The sequence below is a fragment of the Lagopus muta genome, chromosome 10 (assembly GCF_023343835.1).
Source record: "Lagopus muta isolate bLagMut1 chromosome 10, bLagMut1 primary, whole genome shotgun sequence".
Lineage (NCBI taxonomy): Eukaryota > Metazoa > Chordata > Aves > Galliformes > Phasianidae > Lagopus > Lagopus muta.
In genome coordinates this window covers 14424251-14441721 of record NC_064442.1, presented here as the reverse complement: position 1 = coordinate 14441721, position 17471 = coordinate 14424251, and the positions used below count along the sequence as shown (strand labels likewise).

The window sequence follows — 17471 nt, the reverse complement described above, 5'->3', positions numbered from 1 at the left end:
CAAGTACCAGAGAAAAGCAGATCTCTTGCCACAGAGCCAATCTTTTGGTTTTCCAATCAAATACAAGTAGTGATTTTGTACTGTGCTGCTTAGGAAAGAAGGGAAGGAAAAAAGCAGTAACTTCGTATTTATCTCTATAATTATAAATCCACTCAAAAACACATATATGTTGTTGTCACATTGTTGTTCTACTGCAAACTACAGGTCTCCTCAAACAGAATAAAGCTACTGAAGTATTTTAAGGGGCTGAATTTTCATTAAGAATGTCAGCTTAAAGCTAATCTGCTCTCATAATTCATCCTCAACTCAACTGGAAGCAAAAAAAAAAGTGAACATGCTCTTTTTTTTAATTACATTGTTCTACAAAAATAAATATGAAAATAGTATCAATGAACATTTTAGTCTGATAATCAGCTGAAAAGAGATCAAAATATGCCAAAAGACTACTGGTTTTTCCCCCTTAATCAGCCTTCTAGTACTACAGTGCTATGTAAATCAGCAAAGAAAAAGATGTGTAAAACCACAAGTAAAAGCTCTAAGGGACTACACCAGATCTTCTGACTGTACCGCTCACATCCATCCCTCTGTCATACACAAACCATAAATTACAGAAGCTTAGAGACTTAGCTTTTCCATGAGCCTCATTATAATATACTACTGCAGCATCTCAAAGGTAGTAGTCAATTCGTGCTGCACTGCCTACAAGCATACAGGGAGAAAAGGCTCTGGCATACTGTGAAAGTACCATTTTCATTGCTTACTCTCTCTGGACAGAAAACATACTTATTAACATGTAATTCTGTAAAATGACCACGTCATATTTCAGCCTTCTAACATGACAATACCTACATCCTGTCTATGGTTAAACAAACGCTGCTTATCTTCAGAAATGCATTTTATCACAATTGTGTCTAAAAGATACAACTATAAAGATATAACAGACTCCAAGGATTTAGAAGTAGTTAATTCCTTCTCTCCTTATGACCACATGGTAAGAAGCTATGTTTGGTAGAATTAAGAACAGGAAAGGGACTAAAATATCTATAGTGTGGAAAAACTACTCAAGCCTGAGGAGAAAGTTATTTAAGAAGCAAAGGTAAATATTGTGACATTTCTAGTATAGAAACAAAAAGTGACCAATTAGGGAGACCACAAAGGCCTAAAAAATGAAAACAGAGATATATCCCTAAAAATAAAATAAATTTGCTCCTCTGGTGCTTACAGAGGAAGTGAGGCAGATGTCAGAAGCAGAGATTAATTTCCCAAGGAGAAGGAAATAAGGCTCATGCCAAGAAAGAATTGAAGAAATTAGAAATGTGCAAAAGCTGCCAAAAAGTCCAGGACCAGATGGGCTGCAGCCTACATTTCTAAAAGAAAGAGCAAATGAGATGGAAGAACCATTAGCAGATATATTTAGAAAACGTGTGAGAACAGGGGAATTACTGATGGACTGAAGAGAGGCAAATGTAACACCCATACCATACCCTGCACTTAAGTAGCAGCAATGACTCTGGAACTGTGACAGTTCCCTACTGCCAAGGTATTGTGCTAGCATTAACTGCTGACATGGCAGAAGGGGCTGCTGCTGAAGTCTCTGCTGTAACAGAGATGTGCTTGTCCAGAAGAGTTAAGCATCAGCCCCGGCAGGCTTTGTCTGCTCTTCAGGAAAAGCTTTCTTAGGGTGTTTTAAAATTCTAACAATGCTCAAAAGAGCAGTCTTTATTATTTCATATTACTTTGAATAGTGAAGTATCCATTTCTCTGTTTTTATGGGTAATTTACTGAAATACAACAGTCAACCAGGTCAGAGAAAGATTTACTACTCCAGCAATTCGTATATATGTTCAGCCATACTAAAACAAGCCTTGAAAGCTAGCTCTGCAACTAACTTTGAAATTTAACATTGAAATGACAAAAACAAAATAAAATGTCAACACATATGAATGTTCATAAGCAAATCACAGCAGTAGTAATTAATCTAGATCTCAAAATATTAATTCCAAGTAAAACAACATACGATGCTATGGGAAGAGAAGCGGAAGGTAGTGGCGAAAACTTGACCTGTAAGAGAAGTATTTAATTTCTAAAAAAATTCTTTAGTGATGTTAAAGGAAATAATCAGTAATTAAACAATTAAAGAAGAATCGGTGACAAACTCTAGAAAACTGAATGACTTCTCTTGGAGTCCTGATACATAAATATAGCTCAGCATATAGAGAATGTTGCAGTGTAATTCAGATTGGCATACCAAATGAGTTTTGGAAGCAATAACTTCACTAGATGGCAGGTTTTTTTTATTCAGCTATAATTTATAAATAGGAATTCTCCCCAGTCTGGACTTACATTCCTTCCTTTTTATAAATAACCATTTTTTTACCACAAAAATCTTTCATTCATTGTTTATACTCCGCCAAATTCTAATCTAAACATTTCCCTGATACCTCTCTTCATACACATGATACAAGCTGATGAGAAAAACTACTCAAAAAATAACAAGTTAATTCACATTCACTTTCTTTAGTTGCAGCATAAGAAACTAACTTCAGTTCAGTTTCTTCAACTGTTCTGCAGGTGAACTTTTGTTTATGCATCAGCCTACTGGAATCTGGTACGGGAATGGAAATGTTATACCAGAGGACAAAATCTAAACCACTACCATCACTTATCAGAGCCAACATACAAAGTGTGCACCTAGCAATGGAGAAACAGAAGAGTTAAAAATATTGGTAGAAATTTGAAGAATTTTTGTTTGGTCAAATCTTTTAAGAGATTTGAATGCTAAGAAATTTGGTGCAAAGAAATTCAATTATTTTAAAAGCAAGAGGCGACTCCTGTTATTGTAATCACAAGCACTTGGCAGCCATTAAGCTCCAAGAGAAAACAATCTCCAAAAAGTTTTTAAAATCTGAATCTATGTCAAGTACTCCTCTAACAGAAGGGTAACAATTGAAGTAACTCAAACTAATCAGACTCACAAGTTCAACGTTGTTATCTGAAACAGTTTATTTCCTATTAGTTATGACTTTTTCCTCTTTTAATTGACACTCACTGTAGCGTACAAAATACTTTTTGTATTTGAGAACACAGCATTAACAACTGTTATACAGTAACGGTAGGCTCAGACAAAATCCTAGTAGTCTACCAAAAGAAAACAATATTAATAGGTTGTGGTAAAACTTAGACAATTTTTAAGGCACATTGCTTGTCAAAGAGGTTAACTCACTGATCTGGATACCGTGACAAATTCTTATGGGAAAAAATGCAGAAGGACATGTGAAACGCTGCTACATGACATATGCACATTTTGTCAAAGGCAATATTTACCACATGAACCCTTATTAACACTACCATCTCACTGTTTTAATAACATAGATTTGAATCTAGTATTGCTTTGTCCTAATACATTAATTGAAGCTCTGTTAGCATCAGCATATGAAGTATAAATTAATTTTCATTACTAAGTGAACTACACGAATCTCACAGAATATATGATGTAGCTGAAAATTGTCTTTCAGACAAAGGACAACCAGCAATTTGGAATATCCTTTTCTTGCCATACAGACAACTGGTTAAAAAGAATTCTCTGCCATGTCATCTTAGGCAAGTCAGAGTTAAGTTCCACGTAAAGACACATGCAGAACACTACTGACTACAGACTAAGTGCTTCTAATTTCACTATTATTTTTTAAAATACATTAATACACTTTTGAAAATGGAAGCATGCTTCATGAATATCTATTAATTCTAACCATAGTCCAGTTTTCAATGTATCTACTAAGCAATAATTCACTTCTTTCAGCCATTGAAGATTTCACGCTCTCATCTCCGGCATGATCACTACCTTTCTTTAGAACTGCATATTCATCAAAATGTCTGTGACTCAATGGATCTTCTATTTAAATTATCAAGCCAAATTCTAACACTGTCTAAACGAGACACACTTGTAACTGTGGCATAGAAGCAGTACTAGATACCTGTATTTGTTTACACATAATGAATACCAGAGTCTCTCCAAGACTAAGTATGAGTAAAAGAAAAATATAAGTCAAGTACTTTAATGTCTATTACATCAATCTTTGTAAGATTTTTCCAATTAGATATTATGGCACTATTATATTCAGAAATATTAACACTTTTTCATAAATATATATACATATTGAGATATTAAGGTAGATTGATGGGAACACTAATCATGCTATCACAAGAAATATATTTTGAAAAAGAAGAATAATACAGAAAAGAATGAAGTTTATGTTCAGCAACAATCCATTTCAAGAAGTATTTATCTAGAAAGATACAATGAAAAGCAGCATAATGTATAGGTAATAGGTTATTAGAATTAAGTTTAAACCGTAAGTCTCCATACTTGTCTGAGAGAAAGTGACAGCTAGGAACTGAAAAACATTTGCTGAAATACTGCAAGACTCTTATTCTCTTCTAAATACAGTCTTAAACCGTACTATAGTCAAAGGCAGGCAAGCAATAATGAATCAGTGTGCAAAGCAGAAAATACAAAAAGTGAAAAACGAAAGTCCTGTAATTTTTCTTGGCGTGGAATGGAAATCTATTTTGCAATCCTAAATTACACTCCAATCATACTGAGAGTTTTTCAATTTATAAATGCATACTGCAAGTTCTTCTAAGTTTATTTCTGCATGAATTATGTGTTAAAGCATTAAAATGAAGACTTCAATCACATACAACCACCACTCAGGTTATCAGAGTAATGCAATGGCATTCCTACTACAATAATGCTTACATATAGAAATGTCTGTTAACATGATACTTGCGAAGAAAGTCTGCGAACACAGGAAAATTAATGTGGTAAAAGACATTAAAATACATTTTAAGAAGCATTAACCCTTAGTAGTGGGATCAAGAGTCATCTACAGACAAATCTTATGTACACATACAATAAGAAAATACAATTCCAGTTGAAATAGTATTTTATATTTATATATTTCTAAAAGTAGGAGTGAGCAGCAAATCAAACAATAAATGTCTCTTCATGAGTTAAATTCATTAACTTATGAGTTAACATTTAACATCAAATTATTCAGTTCATTTTAATTGGTATTTCACTGTAAGACTTTACAAACATGTGAATTACTTCAAGTGGCAATCAATTATAGGTCTACTAATAACAATATTAGTTAATTTTTATCAGAACATACACTGCTCATCAAAAATTAACCAAGACTTTACCATATTTTATTTCTTCCAAGTGATCCAATTTCTGTAACACACGTACACTAGAAAAACACAACATACCACAGTATTCAGTACTGTGATTCAGTACAGCTATCGCTGATGCACTCTGGATTTTTACCACTGCATTGCATTCTAAAATCACATGTGCCAAACATCTTGTTTTATTCATTCTTAGCAAATAAAATAGTTTTCCCGAATTAATCTTCCTATCCCCTTAAGGAACATACCACTTAGAGGGAATCTGTATTTGAGGAGAAATTTAACTGACAAATAGAAACAATTAATTACTTTGCTCAGATTGCTGCCTGCTTTAGATAAGGAAAGACTACCAAATATTTCTCAAACCTAACAATACTGAGTTCTTACTCAATTATTTCCTAAATTATATTGCAAAATTAGTATCATTCCATACATTTTAGATGCATCTTCATCCAAACTCAATGTGGTACGTAAGAATAATTGAAACTATGCATTCTTTTTACAGAATAAAATAAAGATCATAATTAACAAATATTATTTAGTAAGTGGGAAAACATTTCCAAAAACAAAACTATTTTAAAACCTTCTTTCCTTCATTTATAGCAGTTTGGAAGCATACATAATGTTACATTACACTAGTAAATACACAGACTGCAGTACTATACAGGAATTCAATCCAGTTTACCAGTCTGGTACTCATCATCAACCAAAAGTACAATGGGATGCCACAAGGTCCACAGTAGGCCACTGAAGCCCATACTTAAAGCCCATTTGTAACATTTCAAAGTAGCAAGGTATCAAAACCAGATCTTGATAGGCACAGGTGCATATAAAGACTAAACTTTTAGGAGTTACTTATGCAGAATCCTTTGCTCAGTTTACACAAGTCTGTATAACACAACTGACTGCAGTCCCACCATCACTCACCACAAGTGAAAGGGGCCTCTTCCATGAAACAACACCAATCAATCCTGACAGCAGCACCTGCAACAGAGAGAGCAGAGTTACCAAAGACATGGATTTTACAACAACATTGTTAAAAGTGATTATATTAGTACGTGCTAAGGTAAATTTCAGTCATGACATGTTTCTAGAGTGTTGGAAACAATCTGCTGAAAAGATAATGTTTTCATTTTATTCTGCATAAGACTTAAACAGAAGTAATGTTAATCTATTTTTTAATCCAACTGCAAATCCAATTAGTTCTGATAGAATACAATAGCTCTTCAAACAAGTTCTCCCCAAGTCCCAGATGTTATCAACAATAACAGAGGAAAAATGTTTAGGGTAAGTTTTCACGTAATCTCTCAGCATCCACAAAAATCAGTTCAGAGAAACATACAAGAAGGGGAGTCAAGATGTGGCAATCATTAACTCTGTTAGTATTTCAACACAGCTACAGTAAACACAGAATGAGTAAAACACAACAGGGTGGAGGAAAAGAAAAGAACATCAGGAATTTATTCCATTAGGACACTTAATTAAAATAAAATCCGGGGAATACGTTTATTTCATGGTTCTGCAGTATCATCTACCCTGTCTAACAGTAACTCTTATACTTAGCTAAGCAGATACAATCATTATGAAATCTTTCTGTAAACGCTTAGAGTAAGCAATAGTATCATTACTGCTCTCTATAGACCTTTGATATTCAAAGGGGTGAAAGACCAGGAGCTAATAAATACTCCTTCCCATTACGTGGTATTTGAAGCTGGCTGAAATTCAAATGTCAGAAAGTCACCACACTCACTGTATCATGCTTTACCAGCAATCCTTCATGTATATTAACAGTAGGGCATAATAATTAAAAAAGCATCTATATTTATCATCTAGAAGCAATGCTGTACAATCTTGCTGATAAACCAGGCTTGAAATAAGAGTGTCTGCTGACGTTTGGTGTGAATACAGGAGGAAGATCTGTTGGTGCACAGAAAAGATTGGTGGTGCAGTGCCCAGTTTAAGCTCTCGCTATGTCTGGTCTGTGGGTACTCACATTGTAACATATTACACACAACTTAATGAAATCCACAGCTACTGCAGTTGAAAATATTACTCAGGAAGACATGTTGGAAGATGCATCTTCTGATATTTAGCAGCTGTGGAAAAACCTCAGATAAGGTTTCACAACAGTAAGACTACAATGTTAGTTCTGAATCCAAGTACAAACAGAACCGGTGAGAAGAAAATGAAAACAGGATATGGATATCTAATGACCACGCAAATGGTCTCCACATACAAACACACATTTTGTATTCTACAGCATATCTTACAGCATTATAGTTATGCATCATATTTCTGCATGCTGACCAAGGCAGAGAAAAGCAGAGTTCCATTTCTGAAGTTAATTTAATTTGCTCACACAGATGCATTTGCCTATGATTGCTGTATGGCAACTGTCTCTGGCTGATAATCACGTAATGTGAAGCTGCACTCAAGAAGGTAAAATGACAGGGTTATCTAGCTTTACTTCAGGCTAAACAGCGGTACGCTCTTAATTAAATAAATGGAACAGTTGAAACCACGAGGTTATTACAGAAAATCCTTTAGGAAAAACAAAAAACTGCCTTCCAAAAAAGAGTATGTGCTGATATGTAAAATAATAAATCAGTACTTCTCAGTCACCAAGTTGTGTTAAAGAGTCAAAGTGGTTCAGTACACACTACCTACAGCTAGCAAATCATCTCTTCCATTTGCCATGTAACCTCTCTACTGCAAGTGACATCTCTCCCCCTCAAAACACTTGTGGCACTGTGCATCTCTGAACAGTAAAGGAGCAAATCCCTTCTGTTCAGTTGAACCACAGCTGATTTTGATCAACAATGCCCTGCAGGATGAAAGAGTTAAATGTGGTTTTGTTATAAAGAGAGAGCTTGCTGGCACTTATGCTACCACTAACCATGCAAAAGGTCAAGTCTGTAAACTGGTACATTCTCAATATGCACTGATGGTAGACACTAAAACTCTGTGCTGTACCTGTGTCACTAGTATTGCCGTTACAAGAGTTCACATGAACAATACTGCAAGGTGATTCTCCAAATCCTGTCAGTCCCCATTATCACTGTGGTCACCCATCAGTTTTATTTTGCTTTGAAATGTAGTTTTCAGTAGTGGCAAGCATCTTTAAGCTGCCATATACACAACTGCTTAATAAGGAAAAAAGCATGCTGGGAACATTACATACCAACACTCATTAAAATGCATCAAGTGACTCTTAAAACAGAAATCTAAAGATGATTTCTTCTTGGTCTTGTACATAACTAAGACTTAAAAGTAACAACATGAAAATTTCGTATTCTCTTCATTTTTACTTCTTTTGGTTTTTCCTTTTTACTTCTTACAAATGCAATGCCAATTTTGGGTAAAGTAAACAAAACTTTTATATCCAGAAGTATGAATTATTTGAAAAGTAGTAAGCAACCCACAGATCTAAGAAACCATACAGTCATCGTTCATGGTATCCAATGCTTCCACCAGTGGAAACAGTATGCATAACCCACACTCGGTTTCACCAGATGAAGGGCCATGAAGCCCAAGTACAAGGTGAGGGAGTTCTTTTACACAAGCATCTAAACTGCACTTCCTAAACACATACAGCTCAGCACAGCAATCCACAGGTCTTCTCATGTTTTTCAAAAATCAATACATTGTATGCACAACTTGCAGGTTTTTTTCTGTCTCAAACAAGAAGTAAATTGGCATTGCCTATTAAACTTTGATAATGGGTTTGATTTCAGAGCCTGCACATAACATTATCTAATGTCCTGGACCTAACTTCTATCTGCTGAGCTAGTGAAAATGCCCAGTCACATCATAATTATATAATGAAACTGCTAAAATTTTGTTCAATAGCATACGTTTGACATCTTTTGCAGAATTCCTACAGCTATAACAATGGTGTTGAATCACAGAGCAAAAAACAAACAGAATACTTCAATCCTGACTTCAGCAGTATTAGAAACACCCCACCACTAGGTATCAATGCCTTTCAACATGCACATAAAGACTCCATCATCACTAATGCAAGTTGTGCTCATGCACAGAGAAAATGCATTTATTTTAACATGCACACACAGAGGCAGGACAAACACAGAGGGTAAAATTACATCCCACTATAGGGATTTCAAAAGATGAATTTAAACCGGCAGTAAAGAAAAAAACAAAGAAATCCTTGACAGTTTGTTTGCCAGCATTTTCAGAGGAGTCTGACTTTGAATATGGGACAGATTAGATGATGCAGTCTCATGATACACCTTACACCACTGGTTTTACAAATCTTCACCTCTACCATGGTTATTTGTGTATAATTCTTTTTCTGGTATCCTCCTTTTAAACATCTTTTTTGGACTACAAAAAATTATATTTATACAAGCATTAATTCAATTCAAACCACAATAAATACCATGAAACGCTATCAAGGTTAATCTACAGAACAGTAAAATTACTGATGTTTCAGCACTAATTTGTTTAGTAAAACAAATCCTCTCTTTTTTTTTTTTTTTAAGTACAACTTGAGATCTTGCAATGCCTTTCCAACATACAACATATTAGATACAGAAAACTCAAAGCCCAGTTACCTATCCTTATTTCTAGTTTCTTGTTGAGGATAATACATCATATGCCAAGTCATCTGCTCCTGCTCTGCAACTTCAAGAGTTCCTCAGCTCGTAAACTCTGAACAAATTCTGCAGACAATGAATTCAGTCACTAGTAAAATAAGCATTCCTATCGTTCATAAAAATTGAAGGAAACTTCTCCTTAGCCTTCTTCTCAGATACCAGACATAGCAAATAATGGAAATTATGGTCATCTCTACCTCCTAAATTGCCTGAATAAGCAGAAACAATAGCTTCTGCATTTCCTTCCAAAGCAGAGGACAATATGCATATAACATGTCAATTCAAATGTACACCAATTCAAATATGTTGAAATAAACTATTTTTTGAGAGACAGAAAAAAGAGAGATCACAATATTTAATTTAGAGAGAGTAACTGTGCTACTAAAAGCGTTGCAAATGTGGTGGAGGGGAAGCCAATCCAACACGTAAATGAGCTCTAGTAACAACTGAAATTAAAATGGAAACACTTGTCTAACAAGTTTGGTATAATTGATAAAACTACAGCACTCACTTTATTTTGCAGAACAATAGATAGCTTCATACCATAAGAAAATATAAGTGCTTCCAGGTGACTTAGAATAGACAAGGTAGCAATCAAAGTAAATTAAAGCATAACTAAGGAAATTAAGGCATAACTGCAGAAGCAGGGCTTAATGGAGTTTCAAACGAACTAATTAAGGGACAGACAGTATAACAACTGAGGAGAATATTGAAACAGCAAAGAACGTGGTGTGGTTTTCTACGTACAAAGTGCTCATAAAAAGCAGCTTTACCTACAAACACGAAATAGTATTTTAAAAACAATACGCCAAAATTTTGTAGCATTCCACTGGACATAAAGAAAACACTGGGGGCTGCCTAATTATATTTAAAAAATAAAAATATCCATACATTTATAAATAGATTTAATCAATATTTCAAAATAAAAGACCAGAAAACTATTTTGAGAAAGGTGCTGTGAAAAATAAACGTGATTTTACACAATACAATGCAGGCCAGATACTCTGTTTAGTTTTGGGCCCCTCACTACAGGATAGATCCTGAGCTGCTGGACCACATTAAGAGAACAGCGGGGATGGGGCTAGAAAATAAAACATAAGAGGAAGAGCCGAGGGAAGTGGGGTTGTTTGGTCTGGAAAAGGCTGAAGGCAGACCTCGCTGCTTTCTACACCTACCTGAAAGGAGGCGGCAGTGAGGATGTCAGTCTCTTTTGTCAGGTGACAGGTGGCAATGAAATGTGCCAGATTTAGATGGACATTGGAAAGAACTTCTTCATGGAAAGGCTGGTTAGGCATTGGAGCAGGCTGCCTGGGGAGGTGAGGAAGACCCCTTCCCCAGCGGTATTTAAGAAATGTGTGGATGTGGCACTTAGGGACATCGTTGTTACTTGGTAGTGCTAGGCTAATGGTGAGACTTCATTATCTTAATGGTCTTTTCCAACCTAAATGACTCTATAACTCTATGATTTTAACCTTTGACAAGATTGAATGAAGTACGTAAGAGAAATTTCAATTAATTATCTATGATTCCCAATAAATGTAACAATGACCACAGACAGATGTTACAGATGTATATGTACACCTTTTCAAAACTGCATGTGAATACATACAGATCAAAAGACTGTCTGAATGTCTATGAATGTCTACTCCAGGACCCACCACTGTACATATGGGGGAATTTTTATCTCCCCATTTGCTGTCTGAAACTGTTTTGTTTCAATTGATGCCCATTTGTCTCTTATCCCTTGATGTGCTGCTGTGAAGAACCTGGTATTTAGAAGAATATTAAACAGGAACAGTTACCAGAAAAGTCTTCAATTTTCATCTCAATCTAGTTTAAAAAATTAAGTTGCAAAAATATTACTTGTCACACCTGAAGAGAGGCTTAACTTTAAAATTTCACAGCAGCAGATTTGTCAAGCTGGTATGCAGAAAAGTAATGGAAGAGGTGTCAAAGAAGGAAATACTTTTATAAATGAGGAAAAATGTACACAGCTGTCAGTCACCTTTAATTAATAACATGAGTTCAGATGCAGGTAAGAAACCATAAGTCACTTCTCTTCACAGTTTTGGGATTTAACACTTTCTGAAACTCAGATTTCATTTTCTCTTTTTCTTCTAAGACATTAAGGATATCAAACATCAGTACCAAAATTTCACAGCAAATCCAAGGGTGTATTAACATATTATTAATGTATTCAATGTGCTGTGCTGGAACTGGAGCATTAAGAACAAACGTTCTAACTTGTAAGTTTCTGTATCATTATCTCCTAACATTCTTCTAACACTTAGTAGAATTTTTCTATTTTCTATTTATTTTCTCTGGAAAATTAGAGGTCTTAGGGCTAAAATTTAGTTTTGACATGGATGTCTTAGCAAAATAAAGATCTGTACTTTAAAATGTCATTTTGTTGTCACTCTCCAGATATTCCTTACATTTTGGAATGGAACTCCTTCCATTTTGCGTACATCTTTTTAAAAAATAGTGTACCAGGTGTTAAAGCAAGTTGATTTCATAGGAGACAAGACTGAGATATAATAAGATATAATAAGTTTCAAAAACATACATGATAGTTAAAAAGAGAACAATTACTTTTCAGGTATATTAAGTATTGAACAAGAAATGAATGATTTTCATTTGTACTAAAAAAAATTTAAGCTAGATGCTAAAAATAATTTTCTAATGATTGACACAATTCAATCTTTGCAGAAGGGACAAGTTATGGAATTCCCACCACCAGAATTCAGTAACAATCCAGTGAAATGCACAAGGCAGCTGAGTGCAGAGGGCAAAGAGTAAGCTGCCCATTTCACAATCCCTAAGGAGCTCACTATGAGCTTTCCCAGTATCAGCATTGCCCAGTGCTTTATGTCTGCAAAGCACTACAGCAATTGTTTCTGTTTACGAGTGTTTTGAAACCACGGACACCTTCCACCTTCTTTCCTCCACAAGAGCACAGACTGCTGCAGCTTAATTTTGCCAACTCAAACATTACTGGAAAACTGAAGTTTGATTTTACTTGAACAATTAAGTCGTCCTGATATCCCCAACTATATTTTGGCCTAGGTGTACCACAGAAGGGCTAAAACCAATGGCTAGACTCTCTTCGAGGATGGTGTTTTGTGAAATCCCTAACGGCCCCAAAAATAGGCAGATTATTGTTACACAAAATGCAACTACCAAGTTACGGGGGTAAAGTCACAAAGATCACATTCTCAGAGGCTTCAGAAGCAACACATTACCATCAGGAGCACTCACTGCAGCATCTGCAATGCATTCGTGTGAAATGATGGTAAGTGAAATACAAGTTATAGGAGGGAGAACTGGAACAGCATGGGACTTAGCTAAGGGAAGACACTCACTCCTAAAATCATCTATGAGAAATATTATTCTCAACTTCAATTGCTTAGAAAGCAGCAAAGGTAAAGAAGTTCTTGGGATGAGGGTGGTGGAAATGCATTAACAAGTATCAGAAGAAAATAATCACTTTCATGTATTTCTATATGCATATACATACTTGCATAGATTCCTAAATACTGCAGAACAAATACAGAACAGCAACATGATTTTGGAATGGCCTCTCAAAGAAGTCATCATAAATGGTAAGTACTGATAAAAACCACACCACACTGCCACAGGTGCGTAATGCTGAGAAAAAAAAATAATAATAAATAAGTCACAGGCTAAAGGTTCTGTAAAGCAGTCAATATGGGTAGTTGTGCACTTATGCAAACTCTTCAACACGCATTTTATCACTAGAATCCAGGCACCTCTCTCCTTTAAAGACTACAGTACAATGAAAACAAAGAACACAAATACCACCAGACAGCCCGCTCAGAAGCAAAAGATCTTTACAGTGCATGATAAATACAACTAAAACAATAGTAAGCAAAAAGCAACAATTTCAGCGTTGCTTTGAGCTAATTTCTAAAAACATGCAATATGTTCCACACTAACAAATACTGCACCACAGCTTCATCTCATTTACCCACTGTGAACCTAAAACTAATCTAATTCTAATTACCATGGAAACAGGAGCAGAGAAAATCCCTTGGTGGCCCACATGAACAGGACAGTAAGATTACCTACATATTGACACAGCTACCTGAATGCATTCAGAACATGCAATTTTGATCTCATTTTAAGCTCCGGGGTGGACTTCATTGTTTCATTTTTCTTTTCCTGTGAAATATACTTTACACCCATCAGAAACCTGCTTGTTTCACATCTGTAGTTTATTTACAGAAGTAAACAACGATTATAAAATTGCAGTACACTCGCTAGCTAATACATAGAAAAAGGATTTATCAAAAAATATTTTTCCCTTCTAAATAAAGAGAAAAGCAAGGCCTGGAAGCAGGCAGATATATTATTCGGAAGTATGTTTTCCAATTATGAACATAATGTTTATATGCTCTGCATTTATTATTCTTCTAAGCAATTCAGATCTGTTGCATTCAACTTCACTACAAAATGCAAACTGTATTAGAAAACTGTGACAGGGAATAGGTAAGCACAGAAATTATATATCAGTGACTCACAAGACATCTTAATTCTAATCTGCTTTTTTTTAAATATTCACTGAACACACTGTTGCATTATTTTAAGTGTCCCATAATACATTTATGGAGTTTAATGTAGACAGCTGTCGGAATAAAACTATTTAAACTGAAAGGAAACAAAGCAGTTTGCAACCAGTCCTTCATGCTTTCAAATTTATTACACCTATAGTCAAATCCAAAATGAACAGAGGACTGAAGACCTACTTCAATTCCTGCTATTTCACAGTTGAAAAGCTTGAAATCAAAATAAGATCCATTGAGATAATGCAAGAGAGTACATAAGAAGCTTTTTTTGCAGTTTTGGACAATCCTTTAAAATTTAAATGAGAATCCCCACAGACCCTGAGCAATCTCTGTCCTCTAGAATGACTTATGAATGAATCACAGAGCAGTGGTACCACTGAATCACACCACCACTACTGCTTCTGCAGAACCAGTCCCCATATGCCCAATGATTTCCAAAATGAAAGATAAAATAACTGATTCTTTTAAAAATAATGGACTTAAAAAAAATGAATAACTGTCTGTCTATGCACGCTATCCAAGATCTCTACAATAGCTCATATTAACTCCAGATGGCTTATTGATTCTTTGAAGCAGGCAGGTTCTACCCAAAGCTTAATTAAAGTGCAGTGAACAAAATAATAATAATAATAATAATAATGTGAAATTATAAACAGTTTGTCCATTATGGTAAATTTATATGTATGTATTGCTTGATGTTTTCTCATCTGGATAATTTCTTGACCTTTAATGTGCAGTCCAAGCAGCAGATAACAATGATGACTGCTATGAGAATAAGAACCCTTCCAAACAAACAAACAAACAAAAAAGTAGATTTTACATTCCCTGTAATTTCATTGTAGTAAAATTTCTTCAAGGCCTGAAAACATGAGCACTACTCCAGTAACAAAAGATTCCATGCTTTTTCCACTACAAAGGCAATTTCTAAGATCTTACCCAGCTATGAGGACATCACTTCCAGAGTTCTCATTCTATGTTTCAGTTAACAAAGAGAATTATGACATCCATTATGCTGCTGTGACAAAGAAAATATTGTGATAAATTTCTTCAGGCATTTTCCTAATCTGTTTTCACACCAATCTTGACTCGTATCATCAACTCAGTACAGAATATTATTCTAGAAATGTTGTTTTCCAGTAGCATTAGGAAAACACTAATCAGATTTTTGCTGCTGGGGTCTGCCAACAATTATATGAATGAAGACTGAAATTGCTTTAGATAAGTGAAATGAGAAGATGGCTCTTTCAATTACTGACACAATTCCTCAAGGGATGAAACCTGAGGTGCATTGTAAAGCAATCCAAACATCAAGAATAACAGTATTTTCTTTGCCTCACACTCAGAAGAGCTTCCAAATGCAGACAAACTTGCTTCTACATATCTCTGGCACACACGAAACTCCAGTCCTCCAGTTCTCTGGATCATGTGAGCATATATTTCTAATCACGCTGCCACAAGGGTGCACGGAGGAAGGCTAACCAAAAAGTAATAAGCCTTAGACTCTAATGAGCATGATTACTGATTAGTCACAGGGTCATCCTTCAGGTGTAGTAACAATAACAAGAATGTTAAGGATGAATAGATTCAGACAACAGATAGAAAGGGACAGTGAAAATAGTAAATGGTTGTATTAAATGCACACCATCTCTGTATCTTGCCTACAACACTTGTCACACTTTCAATGGAAACTAAATACAGTACATATCCATCACATGTTTTAAAACACCCTTTGGGGGCACCCATAACCACGACAGGCTGGTAACCATCACATCCAAAAACATAACACGTGCCAAAGTAATTACATAAATGTATAAAGGGAGAGAGAAAGGACGAATGAGTTAACATAAGCACAGTTTAACTCATGTCTTCCAAACACACTGAGAGTTATAAAGACAGATTTCATGTCTTTTACATCGTATCCAACTACGCATGCAAATTTTTTCAGTTATTGGTCTCAAAGGATCTCACTGTTTTAGAAGGTCTAATCAAGTTAACTTATTAGTGTTAATTAGCAGAGTGAGTATATCTGAATCCCAGCGTTTCTCTTGCTCGAATTTAAAATTTCTGTTTTTAGAAAAAAGCAACTATAATTGCTACTTAATTAAGCTACATATTAACAATAAGAAGTCTTTTTGAGTATCAAACTCAACACACATCTCAAGGTTAAGCTGTTACATAAAATACAGCAAAGCATGAAACACTTTCAATGGCAGGTAACAAGGACACTAGTATGAAGTCTATGCAGTATTTAAACCTTCCTCCCTGACTGGGTAACAGAAATCTTGTTATGCTGCAATTGATTCTAACCATACAAACTCACAAACTCTCCCAGAAGCTACGAAACATCTTTATTTTTTTGAGTACTACCAACCTCCTTGTGTTTCAAACCTCTGTATACAGGCTAACTACATAGGCAAACAGCTATATTTTCAAGGATTAATTCAAAGCTACAGAGTATGTAAAACCAACAGTGTTAGAACCTTATGCTCAATATTTACTAACAGTTCCCAGCCAGCAGCATTTCAGCTCTCACCTCCATACGCTGCCTAATGTGCCTCAACTACCACTTACAGACAGTAATTAAAAGCCTACACCTCTCTATCCAGTGGCCTTACTGCCGAGACATTTCCCATTCACATCAACTGCTACACTGCTTGTTTGGTCTGTACAAATGCTTGGACGCTTTCCCTGCTTCAGAGTGAAAAAGAGAAGTGCACGGACAGCTCTGCTTCAAACCGAGCTTCATACATTTTACAACAGCTACAGCAAACTTCACAGGGTAGTGGAATTCATTATCTGGAGGTGCAGATTTCAGCCACGTGTTCCATGAGCCCACTGCAAACACACCCTCCCAGGTCAGCAAAATGCTTATGCAAAAGGCATTGCTATTTCTCTCTTGCTTTATAGAGATGTTTTGGGAAATGCAGTAAAATTACTCTCACCTCCCATTAATTGGTTGAAGATCAAAACCTCAGCCTTCCAATTCAGTTTTTCCTCAGAACACCCGGCAAGCTGCCTACACCTCCTCTATTTGGCAGATTCCTTTTCAACTCTACAGAAACGTCTCCTGAAATACACC

General features: G+C 35.5%; 1 protein-coding gene across 13 annotated transcripts in view; it reads right to left on the bottom strand.

The window, feature by feature from the left end:
• The window catches only part of ENTREP2 (endosomal transmembrane epsin interactor 2), a 168644-nt gene that overhangs the window by 118160 nt on the left and 33013 nt on the right, over window positions 1-17471 (bottom strand). For 12 of the 13 annotated variants that reach the window (XR_007379143.1, XR_007379146.1, XR_007379145.1 and 9 more), the window contains exon 2: window positions 6118-6174. Coding sequence is in view for 3 of the 13 variants with exons in the window: in XM_048956418.1 (XP_048812375.1) it covers window positions 6118-6174 (57 nt within the window). In the remaining 10 variants the exon portion in view is untranslated. Of the gene's footprint in view, window positions 1-6117; window positions 6175-6489; window positions 6508-17471 lie in introns of those variants that run through there. The other variant, XM_048956419.1, reaches the window with a different exon arrangement.